At 40.3% G+C, this 22,830-nt stretch overlaps 1 protein-coding gene across 3 annotated transcripts in view; it reads right to left on the reverse strand.

Annotated features, from left to right (window-relative positions):
• The window catches only part of si:dkey-172j4.3 (diacylglycerol kinase delta), an 84,467-nt gene that overhangs the window by 9,397 nt on the left and 52,240 nt on the right, over positions 1-22,830 (reverse strand). For all 3 annotated transcript variants that reach the window (XM_036146265.1, XM_036146264.1, XM_012849696.3), the window contains 22 exons: positions 22,044-22,154; positions 21,814-21,894; positions 18,966-19,070; positions 18,655-18,787; positions 16,557-16,663; positions 16,233-16,358; positions 14,763-14,865; positions 13,110-13,269; positions 12,892-13,000; positions 11,134-11,273; positions 9,669-9,756; positions 7,949-8,040; positions 6,748-6,847; positions 4,976-5,041; positions 3,630-3,801; positions 3,446-3,544; positions 3,259-3,337; positions 2,380-2,487; positions 1,987-2,083; positions 1,767-1,874; positions 582-695; positions 237-371 (listed from right to left, as the gene is read on the reverse strand). In XM_036146265.1, coding sequence (XP_036002158.1) covers positions 237-371; positions 582-695; positions 1,767-1,874; positions 1,987-2,083; positions 2,380-2,487; positions 3,259-3,337; positions 3,446-3,544; positions 3,630-3,801; positions 4,976-5,041; positions 6,748-6,847; positions 7,949-8,040; positions 9,669-9,756; positions 11,134-11,273; positions 12,892-13,000; positions 13,110-13,269; positions 14,763-14,865; positions 16,233-16,358; positions 16,557-16,663; positions 18,655-18,787; positions 18,966-19,070; positions 21,814-21,894; positions 22,044-22,154 — 2,433 coding nt within the window. The remainder of the gene's footprint in view (positions 1-236; positions 372-581; positions 696-1,766; positions 1,875-1,986; positions 2,084-2,379; positions 2,488-3,258; positions 3,338-3,445; positions 3,545-3,629; positions 3,802-4,975; positions 5,042-6,747; positions 6,848-7,948; positions 8,041-9,668; positions 9,757-11,133; positions 11,274-12,891; positions 13,001-13,109; positions 13,270-14,762; positions 14,866-16,232; positions 16,359-16,556; positions 16,664-18,654; positions 18,788-18,965; positions 19,071-21,813; positions 21,895-22,043; positions 22,155-22,830) is intronic.

Genomic DNA, 22,830 nt, shown 5'->3' on the forward strand with positions numbered 1-22,830 from the left:
AGAGAGCAAACACAAGGGGGGGAAAGGATTTGATTTAAGAAGTCCTAAAATAGAAAGAGTCAACAACACGAGCAAAGTGCTGCAGCCAGCACACTCAAGAGGATATTCAGCTGCAGCACTCTGGAAAGGAGTATTTCCAGCCACCGTCTTGTCAAAGTGCCTTCACTTGAGCACATGCACCAAACTTATTTTGAAAAGGCGCAGATTATTTAGCATATAAGGGTGCTCGCTCTCACCCTGTCTCTAGTGAGCATCTGAGCGCGGTTCTTGTGCACGATCTTGACGACGCCGGGAGGCTGGATCCAGGCTTCTCCGTCCACCTGCACAGGAACCCCCTCGTCCCCCAGGATGGTGATCATCACCTGTCGGCACTGAGAGCGACAAACAGAAGGAAACAGACGCTGTCAAAGAGGACCTTCTTCCATCCGTGCCTTCATAAACACTTGCTCTTATGATTTTGATCATGGTATTTGTCATAGCTCATAACTTTCTAAGGAAAGCCTGCTTAAGTAAATACTGATGTGTTTGGATCAGCTCTGGCAGCAGCTGTAATGCAACACGTTGCTTTAAGCGTCTGTTACCTGAGCGATGCGGTGGTGCTGCAGGTTGATGACTCTGGACACGGCCATCTGCATGCTCCCAAACACGGCCACCACCTCCAGCTTCTTATCATCAAACGATGGGGCTCCAAAGTTCTGCACATACAAATAATTTGGTTTTCAAATTTAGCTGTTTTCAATATTAGCGGGGATTTAAAAAAATGAAGTCAGAGGAAGCACAAAACCTCTAAGGAGCTATTTAAAAGGGTAACAATTTTTGTTTTTTACGATAGATGTTTCTGTAGTGGACACGCTTTAAATGGAAGGAAAGACGGACACATAGAAAGGGAAGGAAGTAAAAAGAAGGGAAATTAGTAAGGGTGTGGAAAGCAAAGACAAGGAGGAACAAAGAGCATAAGAAAAATGTGAAAGAGCATAAAGTAGCAAAAAAGGACAGAAAGAAGAACATATATAAAGAAGGACTGTGACAAAAGACAGGAAGGGGGAAAGACAGAAAATTTAGATAATAGGAAGAAGTATAATGCCTGCAAATACAAACATATTTTCATTTTTCTTTTTCCACACTTGTCAAATTCTATGAGAAACTGAAATCAAACTTCATGCTTGCTCAGTATGAGGGATTGCAGCAAAGCCATGGACAATGCAGATGACTCTCCCTGTAGCTCTACGCTTCCCCAGGAGTGAATGCTGCTTGTCGGGACTTTGATGCAATCAACTGGTTTCCTTATATAGGACATTTTTGACCAATCTGTATAATATGACCCAATCTGTAAAGTATGATTGATTTTGACTTTGTAAAGTGCCTTGAGATGACATGTTTCATGAATTGGCGCTATATAAATAAAATTGAATTGAATTGATTTCCTAGTTTTCCACACTCCACTGAAACCCCCACAAAGGTCCTGCTTTCACAGGTACACATCTGAACTGGGCTAAAACAAGCTAATTGCTAACATAAGATGCTCAACTCTAATCATCTGGTAATTGTTTGAACATATTAGAAAATCCTGTTTTATGGTGACTCCTCTGTCACTAGCACTGCTGCCCTGTAGAGCAACAATGAAAACCTGCTGCTGGCAGGGAGGCTCGAACAAATGGTTGAAATGCTGCTATTAACATCTCTGAAAGAGAAATGGGAATGGGCTAAAGCTGTGACGTGTGGGGTCCCGTTTTTGCTTTCCAAAGGTGTGGATACACAGTGCTCACATTGTCCTCTTTGGTGCCTCCCCAGAAGTTGATTCCTCCTGCATAGCTGGGAATGTTGAGAACAGCCAGGCCCTGCAGGCTCGGCAGGGAGATGGGAACGCCGTCGCACTGCGGGAACAGAGAAGAGGACTTTAGGGTGGCGGGGAAAATGTCCCCATAGAAGCAGCTACACTTTCTGATTCTGTTTATAACAGATCATCATTAGGCTTGTCTGCCTGACCTCCAACTGGACTCTCTGCTCCAGGTTCTTGTAAGTCTTCTGGACCAGCTCTTTGGTCCCAAGGACTCCGTACCACATAAAGTTTTTGGTGCGACTGCTGCAGATTGAGACGTCAGGAGGGAAGAAGTCAAATCGGATTTTGCATCATCTAAAACTTTACTGGTAAGATGCAGAAATATTTGCCTTTCTAGTAATTACTGTTGTGGTTTGGGGAGTATAAACCAGCCACTTTGAAGTTAGTAATGACCTAAAACCTCAGAAAAACACAACTACTGAAAAAAAGACTAATTGGTTTAAGTTTTAATCTCTGCCATTGTGGTTGCTCCATCTGTCTGTGCTTCAAACTCCACAATTAAAGTCAATTTAATGGGCGATGTCTTGGTTTCATCATACCTGCATTTTTTGGGATGCTCCTCTCTCTTGTTGTTGAACTCCAGAGAGATTTTGGCGTCCAGGCCGATGCCGAAGTAGTTATTCATCACACACTTCTCTGTGCATTGACTGCGGAAACATGCAGAGTGTAATCAGCTCATTGAGACACATACTATGCCTCAAAAAGGTATTAAAACCCCTTAAACCTTTTCACATTTCGTAGTGATACAAAGACAAACCTCTGTGTATTCTAATGATTTTAACACAAGGTGGTGCATAACTGTGGCGTGAAAGGAGAATGGTAAATGGTCTTCAACCTCCTTTACAAATGTAAATCTTCAGCAGTGTGTTGTGCATTTGCATCCAGCTCAATTTACCTAGATAGCCCGAAATTCAATCCAGAGGGACGAAATAGCCTTCAGAAGTCAAATAATTAGTGCATAGAGTCCATCTGTGTGTAATTTACTCCCAGTATAAATACAATTGCTCTGTGAAGGCTTTAGAAGTTTGTTCACTAACAAACAACCAGTCAAGAGCCTCGTGGTAACTCTGGAGGAGCTGCAGAGGAGAGAGAACCCCTTGACAGGAAAACCTTTAGCTCTGCACTCCACCAATGTGGCCTTAACAAAAGAGTGGCAAGAAGGTGTTAAATTTGTTATTGTTAAAAGAAAGCCATAAGCCGTCGTGTTTGTGGTTTGCAACAAGACCATATAGATGAAACTATAGTCCAGACCTAATTTGCATTGGCTCGGTTACATAAAGTTCTATTAAAACTGAAGCTTGTGGTTGCAACGTGACAAAATGTGGAAAATGTTCAGGATGCATCAACACCTTTTTAAGGAACCCCATTTACACAACACAGGGACATGTAGGAACACACACACACACCCACACACTTACACAGTGTCGTCGCAGAAAGTGACCGTGTTGATGCTTTCTGGTTTCTCCAGAACGATGGGTGAGGTAGGACTCAGGCCTCCTGGAGAGAATCATCGTGTTTTATCGTGATGTCTTACACGTTCTGGTTGAGTATTTCCAGACTTATCCGTTCACCTAGAATCCCTGTTGAGCTTAAAACAACACTTACGCTGCTCGGCGTCCTTCAGCTCCTCACTGTTCTCCCTCTTGATGGAGGATGAAGATGGCATCCTCTGGACCTGCGTGTGTCTGTTCTGCTCATCCACCACTGAAACGATGACGCTCTGTCAGGGAACTGCTCAAACCTTTTGAATTAAAGCAGCAGAGCAGGGGGAGCCTGGCTGCACAGTTACCTTTCTCAGCCTGTTCGATGATCTGCCTCAGGGCTTTCTTCAGGCTGTTGGCTCTCAGCATCAGCTGCTCTTTGGACCGATATGTTTTGCCTTCTGAACCCGACTCTCCGCCACTTTCACCGGGGCTTGAGCTGCCGCTCTCCTGGCTCGGCGCTGAACCTGCCGGCACCACCTGGATAAAAACAGATAAGAAACATGCTTAGTGTTGTAAAACCCATTAAACCTTTAACACCAAGCTGCTTTATACTTAAGTCAGCTTTGGTGAAATCCCAGGAAACTGATCTCTGTAATATCGGTTACATTTTACGAGCAGCAGGAGCCCGGCACCAGCTGCAGAACCACAGAATACCTCCTTATGTCTACATTTCAACCACTTGTAACAGCGAGAGGCAGGATTTTGCCAGCATTTACAGTTAGACCTGCTGCAGGATGAGAAATCCACAGCATTTCAGGAGCTTGATATCCTGCTGACATTTGAGGGCTTTGCTTTTATTATTTCCACAAATAAATCTGGGGAAAAAGAAGCTCCACCGGGAGTGAAGAAACTGAATCAAGATGTGATGTTTAGGTTCCTTCAGTGAATTTACTGAATGTGTAAGGATGGCTGGATCCCTAAAACACTAAGTCAACGTAGTGACTATTACCTGTATAGTGCAGAAAATACAGAAAGATATTGTACATTAGAATTCAAGCTCCTACTGTGATACCCATAAATCAAATCCAGTGCAATCTAAATGGACTTTAGAAGTTGCTTTATTAGCACATAGTGTCCACCAGCAGCTTATTTAATGTCGGCGTGGACACAAATGTTCCATAAACACCCTGAAGGCACCATCTCTATTGTGAAACCTTAAGGTCTTTTTTTTCCCCCTTAAAGGACACGTACGCTGCTCAGAGTGGATGGGAAGATGGACGAAGCTAAATACAGATCAATCCTAGAAGGCTGCAAAAGACTCAGAGCCATGCTGGAGGTTCACCTTCCAGCAGGACAACGGCATTAAACATGCAGCCAGAGCTAAAATGAAATGGCTCAGGTTAAAGTCACTTCATATGACTCTATGACAAAAGTGATTTTCTAGCTCTTTAAATGGTTTGGTCTGAACACTTCTCTGAAGGGCTGATTATATCCAGTATATCCGCAGCACAGTTTCTTGATATTTTATGCAGTAGCCCCTAAATTAATCCTCCATTTCAAACTAGCATCAAAGAAAGCAAACAGTCTTGCTTAGCTAAATAAAACCTGTTGTTCTTTGATAGAAATTCCTACAATTGTGCCTGTTTCTCCCATTTTCTCACAGGATGTCTGACTCCTATGACCGTCACTGATAAACTGGAGATGTCATTACCTGGGCTTCGGCTTCCTCGCTTAGGGCCTTTACCAGGGAATCCAGTTTCTCATTCAGCAGCGAGCACTGTGAGAGCAGATAAACAGAGAGGAAGGATGAGAGAAGTAGTTTTATTGTTTATGCTGACTTCAAAGCCCACTTTAGAATTCACACAGACAAATGAGTCGCGGGTAAAAGCACACATGACTAATGCACAAAAGTTTTGAAATGCAGAATCCAGGTGTCTGTGATACCAGTTAGAATTAGTCCTGAAAACCAGCCAGAAATCAAAACATCCTCTCATTCAGTCACTGAAGGGCCTCTATTAACAGGAGAAAAGGGGCCATTTCTTACCACACACTATATTATTTAAAAAAGTGACAGAAAAGTGGGTTGGTGGATGTTTATTTCCTCCTGCTATTAGTCACATAAATATTGCACCCACTGGCTGTAAGACTGACCTGCACCATTACAGAGCTCACTTCCTACAAACAGAGCTCCACTGGTTAGTAAGTAAACTGGTTAGTAGGCTACAGCTACTCACAAAGTAGCTGAAGCCTACAGATTCATGAAGGGTCAGATCGCTACAGTGAGACGGAAATACAAATATCCATGTTTGTTAGAGATGCTGAGAGCCTCGTCTCATTCATGAGCATATTTGGATCCACTTACGATGTAAACACAAAACAGCTGATATGAATCTGTTTGCATCTTTTCCTAGGCAAGTGTCAGTTTGTCAAATGTTGTCCTTTTTACAAAACCAGGTAGCTAGATTTAATCAAAAAGATAGTTTTTCTCCGGTGGATGCATTGAAGTGTTTTATCACTGACAACAAATGCAGGCCATGTCTCATCCATTTCATGAGTCAGGTAAGAGGAAACCAAATGTTATCATTTACATATTCCCTTGAGCACATAGAGATAACATTTTTAAAACAACCACAGACTTTCGTTTGTTAGAGGTGAAAATTGCCATAATCCAGGAACAAAAGAATATCTGTACCCCATATGTGGATAACACATTTGTTGCAGTGCAAAACTAGTAATATAAAGTCTATTGGAATCAAATCCAAAAGAGAATAAAAAAAAACTTTAAATGGGGTTTAGTTTCGGATAGAAAACCCAGGACAGACTTCGGTCTAACTTTGAAGTTTTTGGATGGACTACTGTGCGAATGACCTTATCTAAGGCCCACAGTGTCAGGCATTGAGAAGCAGATGATGATTACATAAAACACAGAACAAATGTAAACTAATATGCTTGCGTTTGAACACAATTATATAACATTGTAACAACATTTTAGTTGCTCAATGTGGGATTTTTAGAGCATTAACCATCATGATTTCCGGGGTAGGACGCTGCTTAAAAACACACTTGCCACTTAAAATATCCAAACCTGTAACTGATGAGCTCTCATCATGCTCTCTTAAAAGCATAGAAAATGGAAAATCACAATTGGGTAAAATAATTTTTTAAACGTTCTTCTACTGTACCAATGTAACAGAAGAGGCAACTAAATATGTTTCTTTACGTAGATCATCAACAAAGTGGAGAATTTTCACACTATTTTACTGCTTACATGTATCAATACATGTCATATGCTGCTCTGGAAAATCGCACACATAAGTCAGGCAAAGCATCATGGGTAACAGATTGCAAACGAGGAAGTTATAAAACATGAGCTCCTGCTGTGATTTGTTCTTTCTGCTTTGCAAACACTCGCACACCTACATCTGCCCACGAGTCGGTGTTATACAAGTGCTTACATAACACACACCATTAAACAAACTTTACCTTCTTGGCCATAGCATCTGCCTCCTCCTTGTTCTCTGTGGCTCTCTCGTACGCCTTCCCCACCTCTGCCACAAAATCGTTCACCGTCCCACACAGAAACCTGCCAGCACAGCGAGGGAGGTGGTGAGACTAGATGGAGGTTAGCACGACCGACGCTCCGCATCAGGCGTGATTGACACGCCGAAGAGTTGATGATTCATGATGCGGGAGGGTTTTCACTCGTGTGCTGGCGATCCCCTGCTGCCCACCCGCCGGGCAGCTCGCTCGCTGTTTACTCACATCTGGTGCATTACTGCTGCTGGGTGACACGGCTGGGAGCTTTCTCCAAACTCACACAGGACTTAGTTAACATTAGATCATCAGAGTTTTACTTTCAGTTCTTCATAGTTGCCCTGATTGGATTTTGGAGATGTGGGTATGTTTATATTAGATTTGACCTGAAGCCAATGTTTTTTAACTGTTATATGAAAAAACAAACAAAAAAAAACTGAGCGTCACTCCTCCGATTTGCTTGTCGTCCTCATCAGTGTGAACCCATTCAGTCAGTAAAAGCTCTTTGTTAATGTTCACGGGCAGCGGTTAGAGTCTGACAGCAGCTTTTTGTTACTTTGTACTGCTGGAATCACCTCACCTTTATTACAGCAAAGTGAATATCAACACCTGACAGCCTTTTACAAGAGCCAAACTCTGAACACAGCCAAAATCCACATTGTTACTAACTAAACGTCCTTGCAAAAAAATATGAATGCTGTTCTAAGTGTTGTATCGAATGTCCTACGCTCACCGAGGGCTTTCAGACGAGCAGCAGTGCTTCAGTTTAATGCAACAAACGGAGCGGTGAAGAAAAGTGCTCTGCAATGGCAGCTAAACGTCTCCCGTAGGAGGACGGCTGTATACTAATGCGCTCAGATGAGCCCTAAATAATGGTTCAGCCCTCTCTTTTACCTAGACGTGTGCACACACCGGCACTCTGAAGTGCATGTTTGCACTTAAAATGAGACCAAAGCGGAAAATCAATACTTGCTGAGCGGACACTCGCTCGTGAATACTCTTTTCCCTTCATCATGGCTCTGTCTGCCCATTCTCAGGCCCTGGTTTTGCACATTCTTCATGCTCATCCTCCTTCACTTGTTTTCTCCTTGCTTCTGCAAATCAATCATGGTCCTGTTTCCTTTTTAATACAAGCGTCCGGGGCACGTACTTGGCAGAGGAGATGACATCACTGTGCTTGTCTGAGTCAAGGATCTTGGCCAGGTGGCAGGCCACGGAGTCTGCATACTGAGTGATGTGGACCTGAAACACGGACAGAGGAAGCCTCCAGTAAACCACACAGGTAGAAACAACACTTCTTTTAATAGACTTAATGAAAAAAAAAAAAACAAACAAACAAGAAAATCAGAGAAATTGAAGGTTTTAACAAGGATTTTGCCTGCTCAGAAATCTACTTATCATCTGTGCGACTTTATCTCTGTTGTGATAACATCAGGTCATAGTTCACCTCTTAACTGGGATATTATGACATGTCCTTTGCAATCTTGTTGTAATAAAAGGCATTCTTTAACTTGCACAACTGGTTATCAGGATTTATTTCTTCAATGGAAGCTGTCAGCAAAATGTGAGTAAGAAACTGTAATTCTGATGGACAGAAAAGAAACAAAGAGCACACGTTCAGATCGTTTTATCAGTGTTTTATCAACATACATAAAAACATGGTTTAATATGTATGTGAAAGACTATATTTTCGAAAGACTGTTTAGAGTATTGGTTCCAGAGTTTTCTAAAAGATTTATGTCTCAGGACTGAAATGCAGTAGAAGGGGGGGGAGGTTGTGCTTAGGTGAACCAGTTACTCCCAGTAGAGTTTAAAATCCACATGCTTATGTTTTCAATGGTAGGACAGCCTCTTCCTGCCTTACCTCCCACACAACTCAGTGACATGTACTGCACCCAGTGTCTGATGATTATCATAAAAACTTTGGGACGCCATTTTTTGCTGTAGTTCGCTAAGAAAAATCATAGGAGATATATGTTTACATCCCTTACTGTGTTCTGACTGTGTGTGGTTACTAGACATATGCCGGTCTCTGTCAGTATACCAGTCAGTGGCTCTGTGTCCTGCCATATTTATATCTCAGGGAAGTCATGGATTACTAATAACTATTACTATTAACAGGGCATAGAAGCTATGATCAACTAAAACAGGTATTGATTAAAGAAATGCTTCATTTATTTTAAAGAGATTGTTAATGGTACTGACAGTTGTGCGCTCCATTAAAAAAAACTTAAATGAGTTTGGTTTGGATTATTCTAAATATTCCTGGTTTTAGATAATGCTGCTGAAATAATAGAGGAATCTATTTTAGGGTTTTTTCCACGTTAACCGTGGATGCCAAAAAAGTGGCCAGTGCTCTAAATTTGGCTCGCTTTAATCAGCACCTGTAATAGCTAAAGATGCAATACAGCACATGTTGAGTACTGACCAACCGCCTCATTTTATAGTTTATCACACAGTTTTCCTTCTTTTTCTGTTCACAATGTTTTCTTTAGAAGGACACATTTTCCTCAGTTAACTCCAAGCTGAAATGTATCATCGCTGCAGGTACAAGTAAAAACAAATGAAAAGATCAAGACTCAATTTAAAAGGAGAAACATAAGCGAATGCATTAAGAAACAATCATCTACATATGAACATTTTTATCAACCATCTCCTCCTTATGTGCAGCCAGGAGTCAGAGCTCAGTTTTCATTGCAGACACAGAGCTCTCCTTTGTCGATATCTACATCATTACCAAGGTTTCTATTTGCTGCTCCCAATAGTTGTCTTCCGAAACAATTTCTCAGAGCTATTTGTAAGCCCGGATTTTTATGGATGCTATCTGTCGACAGCACAGAGCCTTGTGAAAGCGCCGCAGGTTGTTTTACCTGCAGAGGGGAGTCGTGGCTGTCGTCTTCCTTCACTATCAGCGTTTGTTTGTTGGTGGAGAGGACCTCGTATGTCATCACACTCCATCTGAAAACGTACACATCGGAGACAAGCCTCGCATGAACCAGTTTATCAGCGGCTGATCAGGTAAAAAGCAGAGGAAGGTGGTGGGGAATTGAAACACAGCTGACAGGAGATCAAGAAAAACTCGACAGCAGTTTAAACTAAGAGAAAATAAAATTTTCTTCACACGACAAGCTTACAGGAAACCTGCTGTCATTACTGGCTTAGTTGTGTCCTTTTTTTCAAAACCGTAATTCCTGCCGCGACATAAAAACGGCAAGTTTCATTTGTTGCTAAAACAATTGTACCTTTGTGTAGTTTTTATGTATGCTGCGTGTTAAAATGCTAGATTCTAAACATTTTATGTAATATCTTAGCATACATTTAAAAAAAAAATTAAGTTTACAAATAAAATAAAAATCTCATTCAGAAAACAGAAAAAAGGGAAATAGATTTTTCCATTTAAAGCTGAAAGATGATGAGCCCAAGTCATTATCCTAAATGCGTTATGTCGTTGCATTGCTGAATACATTTCTGGACTTTTACTTTTTTTAAATACCCCCATAACACTACTGCATATTTGCATCACACTTCAATTGCTTGTCTACACATATGATTTTGTGCAAAATGAAATGTGTTGTAAATGTAAATCCAATGATAATGTTGATAAACTTTATTTCATCATACACTTTGCTGATGCTCTGTCTGCACTGAGAAGATTCACTCAGCTCGGCATGCTAAATGCTTAAGAGGCTGACATGGCAGCTCAGTATCATTTAGTTCTTCGGTAATAATTATTCAACCACTACAGTGATTGATTGTGTATGGAGCATTTAACTCCTCTCAAGTATGGAAGAAGTTGAGAAAAAAAAAAGATAAAGCTTCTTACTCATTCCTAACAGAGTAATAGACTTTGATTTTCACACAATTGATCCCAATATACACACACTATACCAAACACTTTTACACTTAGATCTACACAAAACAACCTTTAACACACACCAGGAGATGCAGCAAGATCACTTCAAAGTGTTAATTGGTCTATTAGACAAATCATTTAACAGACAAGTGAATACTTTCCATTATCTGCTGGTAATAATTGTTGACTGAAGGCACTTCTGCAGAATCAGCAAAGCATCACAATTTATGGGAAGCCAATGTGGTCACACAGGTATTTCTAAGGCATGTCACTTCACTTTCACGGCTAAAATTAAACACTGGCAGCTGCATAATGAAATTTACCAGTCAGGTTGTTTTCCAAGGTACTGACAGAGTAATTAAGCCCTCAAACATATGCACTTTCACACAGGTGTAACGTGTTCACCTTAGCACTGAACTCTGCAGAAAAGCTTGACATAAAACATCCTAGTCCTCCACCCATTCTCCCGCTTCTGGTCTTACCGGTCCAGCATTTTGGTCGTGGCTCTCTCCAGCTTCTCCAGGATCTGCAGCAGCTGAGCGTCATCGTCGCACAGGCCTCCCCAACCCAAAACACGAGCCAGGTCGTTTCCTGTTCCCAGGGGCAGAACTCCGAGCTGACACTGTGGACATGCCGTGAAATTAGCACTGAGTCGGTGGCTATGTGATCACATGTGTTTATTTAGGATCAGCAAACATGGCTCAAATCTCATTTCACATGCTAATCAATTATCAATTGGCAGAACACTAATCCATAATTAAAACCGTATCAGTGCAGCTGCGGAACAGCATTAACATGAGTTAATTAATATCGCAACAATCAGTGTACATTGCAGCATCCCTACTTCTTCTATGTACAGTCAGAAGAATATGTTTAGCATTGCAATGAATATATTAATTTTGGATTTTTAATGTTTTGTTTGAACCATTGTTTTCTACGGTGGAATCATAATACAACAAACACCTCAAATAAATCTTAAAGTATGAATTGGGTTTACTGGTTTGAAATTATGTATTTTCTGAGATTCACGCAGAGCCAAAATGACACACAAAGGCTCACATATACACATGCAGCCTGACTCATATTTATTTAAATGGCCCTTACAAACATATACTTAGATCACAAAGTGTTTCTAGTCTCCAACAAGCTTCAGGCATTATTCTGCTAGGACATTTGACCAGAATCATGTTCAGAATCAGTCCATTTCAATGGGTCAGTTCTCCAGCAACCTTTAAACCTTCTTTACAGATTTACAAGAGAGTTGAGGTCAAAGGTGTTCCCAGTGCTTAATATTCATTAGTTTCATCCATCTCAAAACCAGTATTGATGTGTTTTTCTGTTTTTCTGATAATTGACCTGCTGGAACATCCACCCAATTCCAAGTTTTAACCATCTGACCCAAACCGTCACCTTCAAATGAAAGACAATTGGTGAGGACGTTCAATAACAACGTAGAAACTCTCGTGACCTGAAACGGGCAGCTGCACCAGCATCACTGTATAAAGTGAAGCCAGTTTTCAGCCACAATGGACTGAGACAAAGCTGAAAAAGAATGAAGCCCCTGCTCTTAAATCGACTCCTATTAGCATGACTAAAACCTGCAGCGACCACATGGACAACCTAAATGTCTTCTGGAAAAAGGTTTTATGGTCAGAAGAAGTGTTTGTGGGAGTCAGTGTGGGGATTTTAAATCCAAATGTACAGTGCTTTTTAAGAACGGTAGTGGCAGCATCATTCAGTGGAGCTGGTTGGGTGCATTAAACAAACAGGGTGCAAAAATGAAGAAGGACAACTACCCCCTTGACTCAACACCAGCACAACAACTTGTTTATGGCTACAAAATGTGTTATAAAAGATGGTCAGTATGTATTATTTTCCCTGTGTGGATAAGAAAAAAATCCCACAAATGTTAACTTGAGTGTCCAGTTCTTGTTTCTGAAACTCATTAAAATGATTCGTTGCATCATCTTTCTACTTTGGATAAAGCATCATTATGCGGCCCAAATGCTGACAGTTATACCAGTGATGAGAGGATGTTAATTTTTGACCAGCATTGTATTTTGTAGTAAAATGCATTTGTTGATGCATAAAAGCTAATCACATGTTTCTGTTGTGGGTGTTTTCTCTGCTCCATCAGCGCTTTCTGCAGCTAGATTAAGCATCAAAATATTCCATCAGCCTGCTCTCTGCCCTCTCCTCCTCCTCTTCCTCTTCTCCTTGTTTCTCGTCCCTGTTCTCACCTGTTTATGGAGGTTGAGCTTGTCAAGCTCCGAGAGCACCCAGCCCACGCTGCCGTCTCCCCCGCACACCAGAATACGAAACGTTACAAACTTCTGAAAGAGCCGCAGCCTGCAAGCAGAGAGAGTGGGAGGGCATGAGAGGATCAACATGGAGGGTTGATGGGCATTATGTCAGGAAATAGTTTGTTCATCAAGAAAGATATGAATACAAAAAGTACCCGAGCTCTGGTCCTCCGTTCATCAGGTCAAAGACCTGAGCTGGGTTCAGAAGCTGCTTGAACTTGCGCAGAAACTTGACCCCCTGGTTGTCCCCGCTCTTGGAGTTCACCAGAACCAGCAGAGGGCTGGAGCATGATCCAGAGGTGGCCTTCCAGAAACCTGATATCAAGGATGGGCAATTAAAGAAAAGAAAAACTGTTTACTGCTCTGAACTGAGAGGTCAGAAAAATATGTGAACAGGAGAAGCACCAAGAACTCGTCTGGTTACTGGGAATGACTGATTAGTGACTAGCAGGAAGGTAAAAACCTGATCTTTCTTCCAAGTGGTGAGCAAATCACATTGAGTGCTACCAAGTCTCGCTGACGACAACACTCTTCAGTGTGGAAGTTTTTATTGAGAGAACAGTATCAACTGAATTAAAAAGTGCTATTTTCAATACCAGTGCAGGGGTTTAAAACTGTTTTAAGAGGAAACACAAAGCTGGGAAATCTGTTTCAGGAAGGCATGTTGTCTGTTCATTCAGCACATTACAGCAGGGAGCAAGACTTCCCAAATTAAAAGGAAAGTAAACATATTACAGCCAAGTGTGTCTGCTTTATCTATTCTAATTCTTCTTGTCAAAATGCAAAATACAACAATAGGAAATGTCTTTTGGAAATCTCAAGGAAGAAAATCTACTAATGCTGCAGGGAAAACAACTTTTTGCTGCTATTAGCAATGCTAACCATGCTAAACACATTACATATGCTTACATGACTCCATGCTAAAATAAGATGCTAAAGTTTAAAATGCCAACTATTTAACTGTTTTCTATTTCTTTATAACACACACACGGTGTGGCGACACCTCCGCTACTGATATAAATAATTCATGATAGATGTTGACGGAAAGGCTCCCTTATAGTTCCAAGAAATTAGTGAATGAAACAAAAATCTAACATTTCCTTCTAGAATATAAAATTAATACAGCTATTAATACAGTTATTTACCTTAAAATGTTGCTTAAACAAAAGCTTTTAGGATCTGACTGTAGTTATAGATTCTCAGATGTATTTTATAGGCATTTATAATTCCTATAGCGACAATTCTGTATCTCTAGCCTGTACTCTCATTTCAAAGATAGATAGATAGATAGATAGATAGATAGATAGATAGATAGATAGATAGATAGATAGATAGATAGATAGATAGATAGATAGATAGATAGATAGATAGATAGATAGATAGATAGATAGATAGATAGATAGATAGATAGATAGATAGATAGATAGATAGATAGATAGATAGATAGATAGATAGATAGATAGATAGATAGATAGATAGATACTTTTAAGGAAATCTTTATTTTTAGAAAGCTGTAAATAAGTGAAAAAGTAATCTGAAAAATGAAACGTTGAGGAGAAAATTGGAATTTCTTACAATGCTGTACACGGTTGCAAACATTTGCAATTATTTAAAAAAATGTAATGAAGTAGTTTTTTTTCTGCATCCTCACTGTAGGGAAAAGCCTTCAGTGGAAAAAAGCCTTGGCATGGTTTCTCATTCCCAGCATTTCGACAAGACTGGTGACGTTCCTCAGCTTTTCCCCCCACAGTCAGTACAATAGAATGTGGAAAAGTAGCCTGTGTGGGTGGATGTGGGTGCTGTCTCACCATCTGAGTCGATGCTGTTAAGTGCAGTGGGTGGAATGATTGAGACTCGACATTGACCCAGGGGACACACCTTCCCCATTTGTTCTTTACAGCTGCTATGCACCTGAAAGTACACACACACACACACACAGTGATTTGGTGGACACATTAATTGTAGATTTCAGTAGTGGCAGAAAGGTCGTTACATCCCACTGAAACCCACCAAATGCCAGTTCTGTAACCTTTACAAATGCCAGTCTGAATCATTTGTGCTTGTGGCTCTCTCTGTTTTTTATGTATTGAAGATTGGACTTTGCATTGTGTGTCAATGTGCTCCATGCGAAGCCTTCGCTAAATGGAAGCTGAGGAAAGTAAAAGCTTGCCACTCTGTCTCTCAGTGGCAGATCCTGCTGAACCTTTTCTGCAGGATTCAGCAAGATCACTGCATGCATACACACTCAGTGTGCAGAACCAGTGGTCTACTCTAGAAGATACTGTAGATAAAATCACCCCAAAATCTAAGCTGCCCCCCTACCTGAAAGGCCACTCAATAACTAATTATCATGAAATGTCAATATGTTATAGATACAAAGTGTGTGGAGGAGAGTAAAAAAGGCTAATCCTGACAGCTTTTTTGCCCAGATCTTATAAGATGAACACAAAACAAATATGAGACGCAACTGGAAATAACTGCACTCCCAAATCATATGTAGATGTTGTATGTTTTCCGCCACATGGGGACAGCATAACAACCTGGATCTGTAGTGTCTGGAATATTTAGTTGCAATTTACTTTGTGCGGAAAAAAAAAGAAAAAAAAGAAAATCAATTCCCATAATAGCATCTACAATGCAATATTTGTATGAGTAAAATCTGAAGCATTCTTATGAAAGTTTCATTTCTCTCTTCTTCTGCTCCCATTATTGGTATAGAGGGTACTTTACAAGCAGCAACATTCACTGTTTGGGAGAAGAGCTCAAGCTGAGTCCAGAAATTTACACCGAATAATTGCATCAGCTGAGCATTGTTTACCCAACTATGATCATGTAGATCAACTAATATTCTTTTAAAAAAACACACACCATGCTTACTAAAGTGCAGTTTTATGCACTGTTTTGGTTGGCCACATGGTGCAAATCACTTTTTTAAAATTCTCACCAGTTAATCAAATTTATTTTTCGATTAGTTGCTGAAACATCTTCAAGATTATATGAACAACCTACGCTCTACGTAGACTTAATAGGTTCAAATCTAACATTTTCAAAGTCTTGCTGTAAACAGAAAAACAATCAGTTCTGATGTTTTATAGAAGTGAACTGTAAACTCTTTAAGGCTTCGAGTGCATCTGTATCCCTGATGACGGTATGTCTAATTTTAACTTCTCTTACAATGAAAATAAATCTCGGCTTTTAGCATAGCTCTAAATAAATAACTGCATCGATTGGAAATGACAGTTTTTGACAGCAAGGAGGCTGAAATCAGTCCCACTCACGATGGCCTTGCACCAGAGGCAGCGCCAGTCCTGCAGCCGCCGCACGCTGCCACAGTTCTTGTCACACACCACGCATTTGGCACTGACGGGCAGGTTGCCTTCCAGCCACTGGTGTGGCATGGACACCTGAAAACAAACAACATGAATGGATTGTTACTTCATCAAGCCTCATTTGCTAAATGGACGTGGAGCCACCTGTCCACATTACTACTCCGCGCATTCCTGCTTTTCTGTCGCGGTCACAGTTGGAAAGAAAACATTGAGAGGAAAGCAGCGTTTCAGCAAGATTAGAGCAGATGTTCACAACATGGCTGCATCTCTCACCCCGTCCTCATCCTCAACAATCTCATTCCCTATAGACGCCAGCGTGGTCCACTTGCAGGTGTTGGTGGAGCGAACAGCACAGCGCTTATGAGCCTTGAATTTGCAAACTGCAAATAAAACAAAAGAAAGAAATCCATTATTTTCATCATAATGCTGAGGTCAACCTATCAAGCCTCTCCCAAAAGTATTGACTGAACACTTTTTTGCGTTTTGTGACGTTTCAAGAAAAAAATCTTTGTATTTTGAGGGGATTTTATGCTTCGGGCCAACACAACGAGGACCATAATGGTGAAGTTGAAGGAAAGCATTACACAGATTTTAAATCGCTTCAAGAGGTCTGTGAACAGTGATTTTCAAGTCTTGCTTCAGATTCTGAGCAGGATTTAGGACTTTGACTGGGCCACTGTAACACATGCTTTAATCTAACCTGCTGTATTGTGGCTCGGGCTGCATGTTTAGGGTTGCTGTCCTACTGGGAGCAGCCATATCAGCTCTTAAGGCCTTTGCAGTCTCCAACAGGTATTCTGAGTGTCTGACTCCGTGCATCTTCCCTTCAACTCGGACCAGCTTCCCTGTCCCAGCTGAAGAAAATCAAGCATGATGCAGCCACCACTATGTTTAACAACAGTGGCAGTACTGGTTTCCTGTCACAGAAAATGTTTGCATAGAAATCTAAAAGTTCTTTTGTGATCTCCTTTGACAACAGCAGCTTATTTCATGTTATTTTTGTGGTTTGTGCCAAACTGCAACATCACTTGTTAGGGAGTTTTTTTTCTCTAGAAAAAGGCTTTCTTGGTGTGAATCTTCCAAAAAAGGCAAGATCGGTGGAGTGCACAACTAAGAGTTGTTCTCTTGACAGCATCGTACATCCTGAGCGGTGGATTTCTGTAGGTGCTGCAGACTTACAATGGGTCACTTGGCTGCTTTTCTGATTAATGCTCTTCTTGCGCAATGATGGATTGGATGGTTTTCTGTGAGACTTCCAAAGCCTGGGGTATTATTTCATGACCTAACTCTGCTTTAAAGCCTCCCTACAACCTTATCTGATCTGTCTGCGGCGTTTGGATTGTTCACCGATGTTCTCTAATGAAGCTCTGAGGCCTTTACAGAACAGCTGGATTTATACTGTCATTAGATTACACACAGATGGACTCTATTTACTCATTAGGCAACTTCTGAAGGCAGGTAAGTGTATCAGATTTTATTTAGGAGTATCACAGTTAGAAGGGCTTGTGGAAGTTTTCTAATTTTAATTTGTTAAAAAAAAAATGTCTTCCACGTCACAATTATGCCCTCCTTTGTGTTGTTCTATCAAGTAAAATCCCAGGAGTATATTACAGTATATTACCAGTTGTGGTTGTAATGTTGGAAAAAGTTAAAATGTTTAAGGAGTATAAATACCTTTATAAGGCGATATATGTACAGAAACAAACAAAACAATGGAGGCTGAATGTATTTGGCATGTTTTTCTAGATTGTGTTTTGAGATTGTTTGTGCTGCACTGTCTCAGATGTGAACTGGATCCAACAAGTAAGAGTGAGTGATTTGTCCTGGCTACGAGCTGGGTGTGCTAGTAAAAGAAGGACTTCAGAAAGTAATGACTGTGTGGCATTTGTGTTTAGTCATTGCTCAAGATATGAGACTTGGCAATCTTGTTTGAGTCTTTCAGGCGAGGTTGATAATTGCAGATTAGTAATTTTACAGGCATCAACGGAAGCATGTTCGCCACACTGGATCTGTGCATTTTTAAAGGAATAAAATAAAAAAAAAAAAAATTTTTGGGAGCTGAATTCAAAACATATTGACCTGTTCAGATTTTCCTTCTGATTTCAAAGATGAGGAAATATAATTGCTACTATCACTTAGTCAGACCTGATATAAAACCTGAGCAAAGAGTTATAAACCTCTCGGTCAAGGTCGCACACTGGAAAAAAACATAATGATTGTATAGAACGATGTACAAAAGTGGTTTAAAGCACCATGATATAGTTGCAGGGGCAACTCCCTCAGTGTTAACTGAACAAGGCAACTTCAGCTTCAAATGAATGTAAAAATTTTGATTTTGTGGAGCATCTAACATGTGTTAGTGTGTGAGCACCTTCACAGGACAGGCCGTGGGAGGTGACTCCTGGCAGGGCTTCCCGGCAGACATTGCAGAAGGTCGGTCTGGCATGTGAGCAGGCGTACCAGTTATGCATCCCAGAGAAATGCTCCATGTTGAACTGACTGGCCTGCGCCATGCAGAAGACAGAGGACAATTACTTTTTGTGTCGACCTGACACCTAAAGACGCAGATGTACAACATAGTTTGAATTTGAAGACAGAAGTGGCAAGGAGTAAAAGGACAGAAGCAAGGAAGACCATCAGGAAACAAAGCTAGAGACTAATTATGAGATTAGAGACACTCACTTCATAGGTTTCCCATTTTTGAACGGATTTAAGGGCTGTGATCCAGTCCTCCATTTCCTTCCTGCTTTCTGCACATAGCATTAATTTACGAAATGGGGTGATCACCTGTGAAGGAAAGAGTGAAAATCTGAGTTAAGTAGGATTTTACTACAGCTAATTTCAGATCACACTCGTAATATTTGTATTTATTCTAAGGTTAATACTTGATCAATTGAGCCGGATGATGCTACACCAAACCAAGCTAGCTGATTTGTTAAGCTCTACAATGTACGATGCCTTAATATTATCTAATTTGCAGCAATGTCAATCTTCAAGTCTGTGTATTGATGCCAAACATAAGAGAAATAGCATAAGGTTTGCCAACAGGATATAAATGAATAACCTGTCCAGCCAGACTGATGATGTGTAGCACTCTAGTTCTGCACATTATCAGTCTGGGACGGCTCCTATCGAAGCCGTTTGGGGAAAGGAGGGACATTCAACAGAACTCTCCGAGATGATTGGACGAAGCAACACCTACTGCCCACCTAGCAAAGGTTGGTTTTAGCCAAATCAAAAGATAAGCTGCTGGCATGTCCGCCTTAAACCACAATACTGCAACACGATTGAACCGTTTTTGGTTCAGACACAAAGTGCTGAAGCCGGAGCGGGACAATATGGATTCTCGTGTGTTTGTGAACGCACAAATACCACGAGGATTCATCTTGTAGGTAAGGTTAGTGGAACGGTGCCTTAACATTATCAAACAAAGTCTGCGTATTTAAAGAAAGAATAACTCTCAACTTCTGATGCCAAAACATAAGAGAAACACCATAAGGTTTGCCAACAGGATATAAATGAAAGCCTCCAGGTTAGAAAAATATATCCATTGTGAAACTTTTTCCATATCAAGTAGCTAATAGTAGGTGGCTTCCTTGTTAGATAAAAACAATTCTGATTTAAAGTTTATGTCTCCCACTTGATTTATTACCCCGGTAAACATTTTCAAACGGGTCAGTTGCCAGATTAGGACGTCATTTTAAAAAAGTAGGGTTAAATTCACAGTATAAAAAAAAAGATGTTGAGGCATCCCCCACATTTGCAAAGGACGCTACGATTTACATGAAGGAGGAAACGTGGAGGGAATCTCGCTATTCGACAATTCAAATGTAGATGCGTTGAGAAAGAGGCTGGTGACCAAAACCGATCAGTTTCTAACAGGCCAGCTGAAAATTCAATAATCTGAGTTTTTTATTTATAGGTGGAAGTAGATTTAAAGTTACCTAATCAGTAGTTTAGCTTTTCAGTCTCAGTGATGTATTTCATGATAAAGTCAGAGGAAGAAGAAAAGGTTCTGGGTTGCTTCTTAAAGAGAGTGCGACAGACCAATAGATAAGAGGAAGACTTATGCATAACAGCATTTGATCACGCTTTACAGTTTTTGAGTTTTCAGCCTCTGTCATGGAACATGCCTAGTATGGAAATGTTTGCAGTCTTTTGGAAATCTCAGATTTCCGCAAAAAGACAAAAAAAAAGAAAATACTTACTGTGATGTTTGATGTTTTCTTTCATAGTTTTATTTTATTATGTTATTTCTCTTTCTTTATTCATTTAACAAGTTTCCAAATCTGTAAGACTAACATTGCGTGGATAGTAATGCATATATTATTCAATGTACACCTCGCAATAAAAAGAACATAAAAAAACAATGCTAGCTGGGATAACTTCCAAATGATCCTTAGTTTTAAAATAACAATAAATGGTTTTCCAGTGACTCTTCACACACTTTGCAGGATGCCGTCTCTGTTAATGACTAATGATAGCTCACAGCAGGAACGCTGGAAAAGCTATTTATAAACGCTGTTCATTTTACTCCAAGAGAAGTTCAAACAAGCAACAGAAGGTCAACACAGAGATAAAAAAATCAGAAATCAAACACAAAACTCTTGTTGGTGCATCTCTATTTAAAATGAATCCACTAGGGACATCAAATAATTCAGTAATCTGTGGATTTAATGTAACAAATTGAGTTTTTCTTCCCTAATAGTCAATTTGATTTTACTTTTTCTTACTATAAACCACAGTGAAAGTGCAGTAAAATAAATCAGGTACTGGTTGCGACACCTCCCTGTTTCTGTGTAATGTGACCCGCCCAGTTGAGGCTCGTCTTTTCTTTAGAACGGCAGGTATGTGGCCAAGACAAAATTCAGAGGAAAGCACTTCCTAACAGTTTTGTTCTCACACATCTAACTACAGTCACAAAGAAAGTATGTCAAATTATCAATGAGTCATATCAAAACAGAGCGGAATCATTGTTATACTACACAGTACTATTATAAACAATTTAATACAGATGAAATGTGATGTGAAATTTCGTATTCTACTCTTTTTCACTAAAATATTCAAGGATAAATCGCACGTAGATTTGCAAAAACATTATTTTAAACAGATTTAGGTTACTTTTCATTCCGAGTTGCAGAAATGTTATGCTTGGACCAAATTGTTAAATTACTATTACAATTAAATTAAATTCAATTACATTTTATGCAAATATAAAACTTTGTGAAGTGAGATTTAGGAAAAAAACAGCTGCAAAAAAACAGAAATTCAGTAGAGATCAGCATGGATTATCACCTACACCTGTAATACTTAGAATCACGTGATCAAACTAGAGGCATGAAAACATTGTTTGAACACACATCAAACATTTTGAACATACAAGCAAATATTCAAACAGTGGCGTGACTTTAACTTGCTCACAGATTAAAGTTGATTCCTGAACAAATGCCATTTGAAATCTGAAGCCCAACACAACATTTAAATGTTTTGTTATCCAAAACAGAGGCATTTGAAAACAGCATTTGCTTACTGTGAAGCTGTTGTTGATGTTCTTGGTGCTCGTCTCAGCCACACTGGCATCTGATAGGTCCACTTCATCAAAAATCAGAGACTGATGGGAAGACAAAACACTGCAATCATTATTTCCCCTTGTCAACACAGAGTTACAGATTTAATGACAACCTATAAAGGACATAAAACTACACATCACAACTAGTAATATTATGTCTATCTGAGCGCAGCACAGGGCTGTTTCTGTACCTTGCAGTCTTTGGCGTAGTAGAGAGTCCTCCCTCTGAGTTTGAAGTATCTCCTTTTCCATCTTTGGAAGGAGCTGGTCTGTTTTAGCAGGATTCCCTCCTTCACACTTTTCTGTCACGGGAAAAGGCCAAAAAAGGTGGAGAAGGTAAGAAAATGGAAAGAGGGAGAACATAAGAAAACAAAATAGCTCATGGAACAGCTATCCTTCTTCGACTTCACACATAAACAGAAGAAAAAACAGTGTGCATTTTGTTACTAGGATGGCTTTCTTCAAACAATCTCATCAGATAGAGAGAGAAAGTTGCAGAAATAATTGAGCAGGTTTGTGACATTAATTCTGGTGCCTTTGTGGCCACATTTCAGTCTTTTCCCAAAGCTCAAAGCCCCTTTGGTTGTCTGAGAAATAGACCCACTACAAACAGCGGCCACTGCTTTGTTGGAAGTATGATGACTATTTTAAAACTTCCCATTATTCAGCACCAGAGGCAGCACCAATCATGAGAGGACAGTGAGAGCTGAATGTGCAGCCATCCGCAGCGACGAGAAAATTATTTGCCTAAGAAAAACAAAATAAAATTCACGATTCACACAATGGATCTAGGTTTATTGTGTTGGCTGCAACGTATTATCGTTTATTCCTCTTCTCTGTTTATGAGTACATGCCCCAAGAGCACACAGCAAGCCATGGGCAATCAATTTCAGATCTGACGTCCAGCATCACCACGGAGATGCGTGCTTCCCGTGACCGATGTTCAAGCGGGCACATCATCTTAAAACTCTCAGCACG

This window comes from Fundulus heteroclitus, chromosome 14, assembly GCF_011125445.2.
Source record: "Fundulus heteroclitus isolate FHET01 chromosome 14, MU-UCD_Fhet_4.1, whole genome shotgun sequence".
NCBI classification, from domain to species: domain Eukaryota; kingdom Metazoa; phylum Chordata; class Actinopteri; order Cyprinodontiformes; family Fundulidae; genus Fundulus; species Fundulus heteroclitus.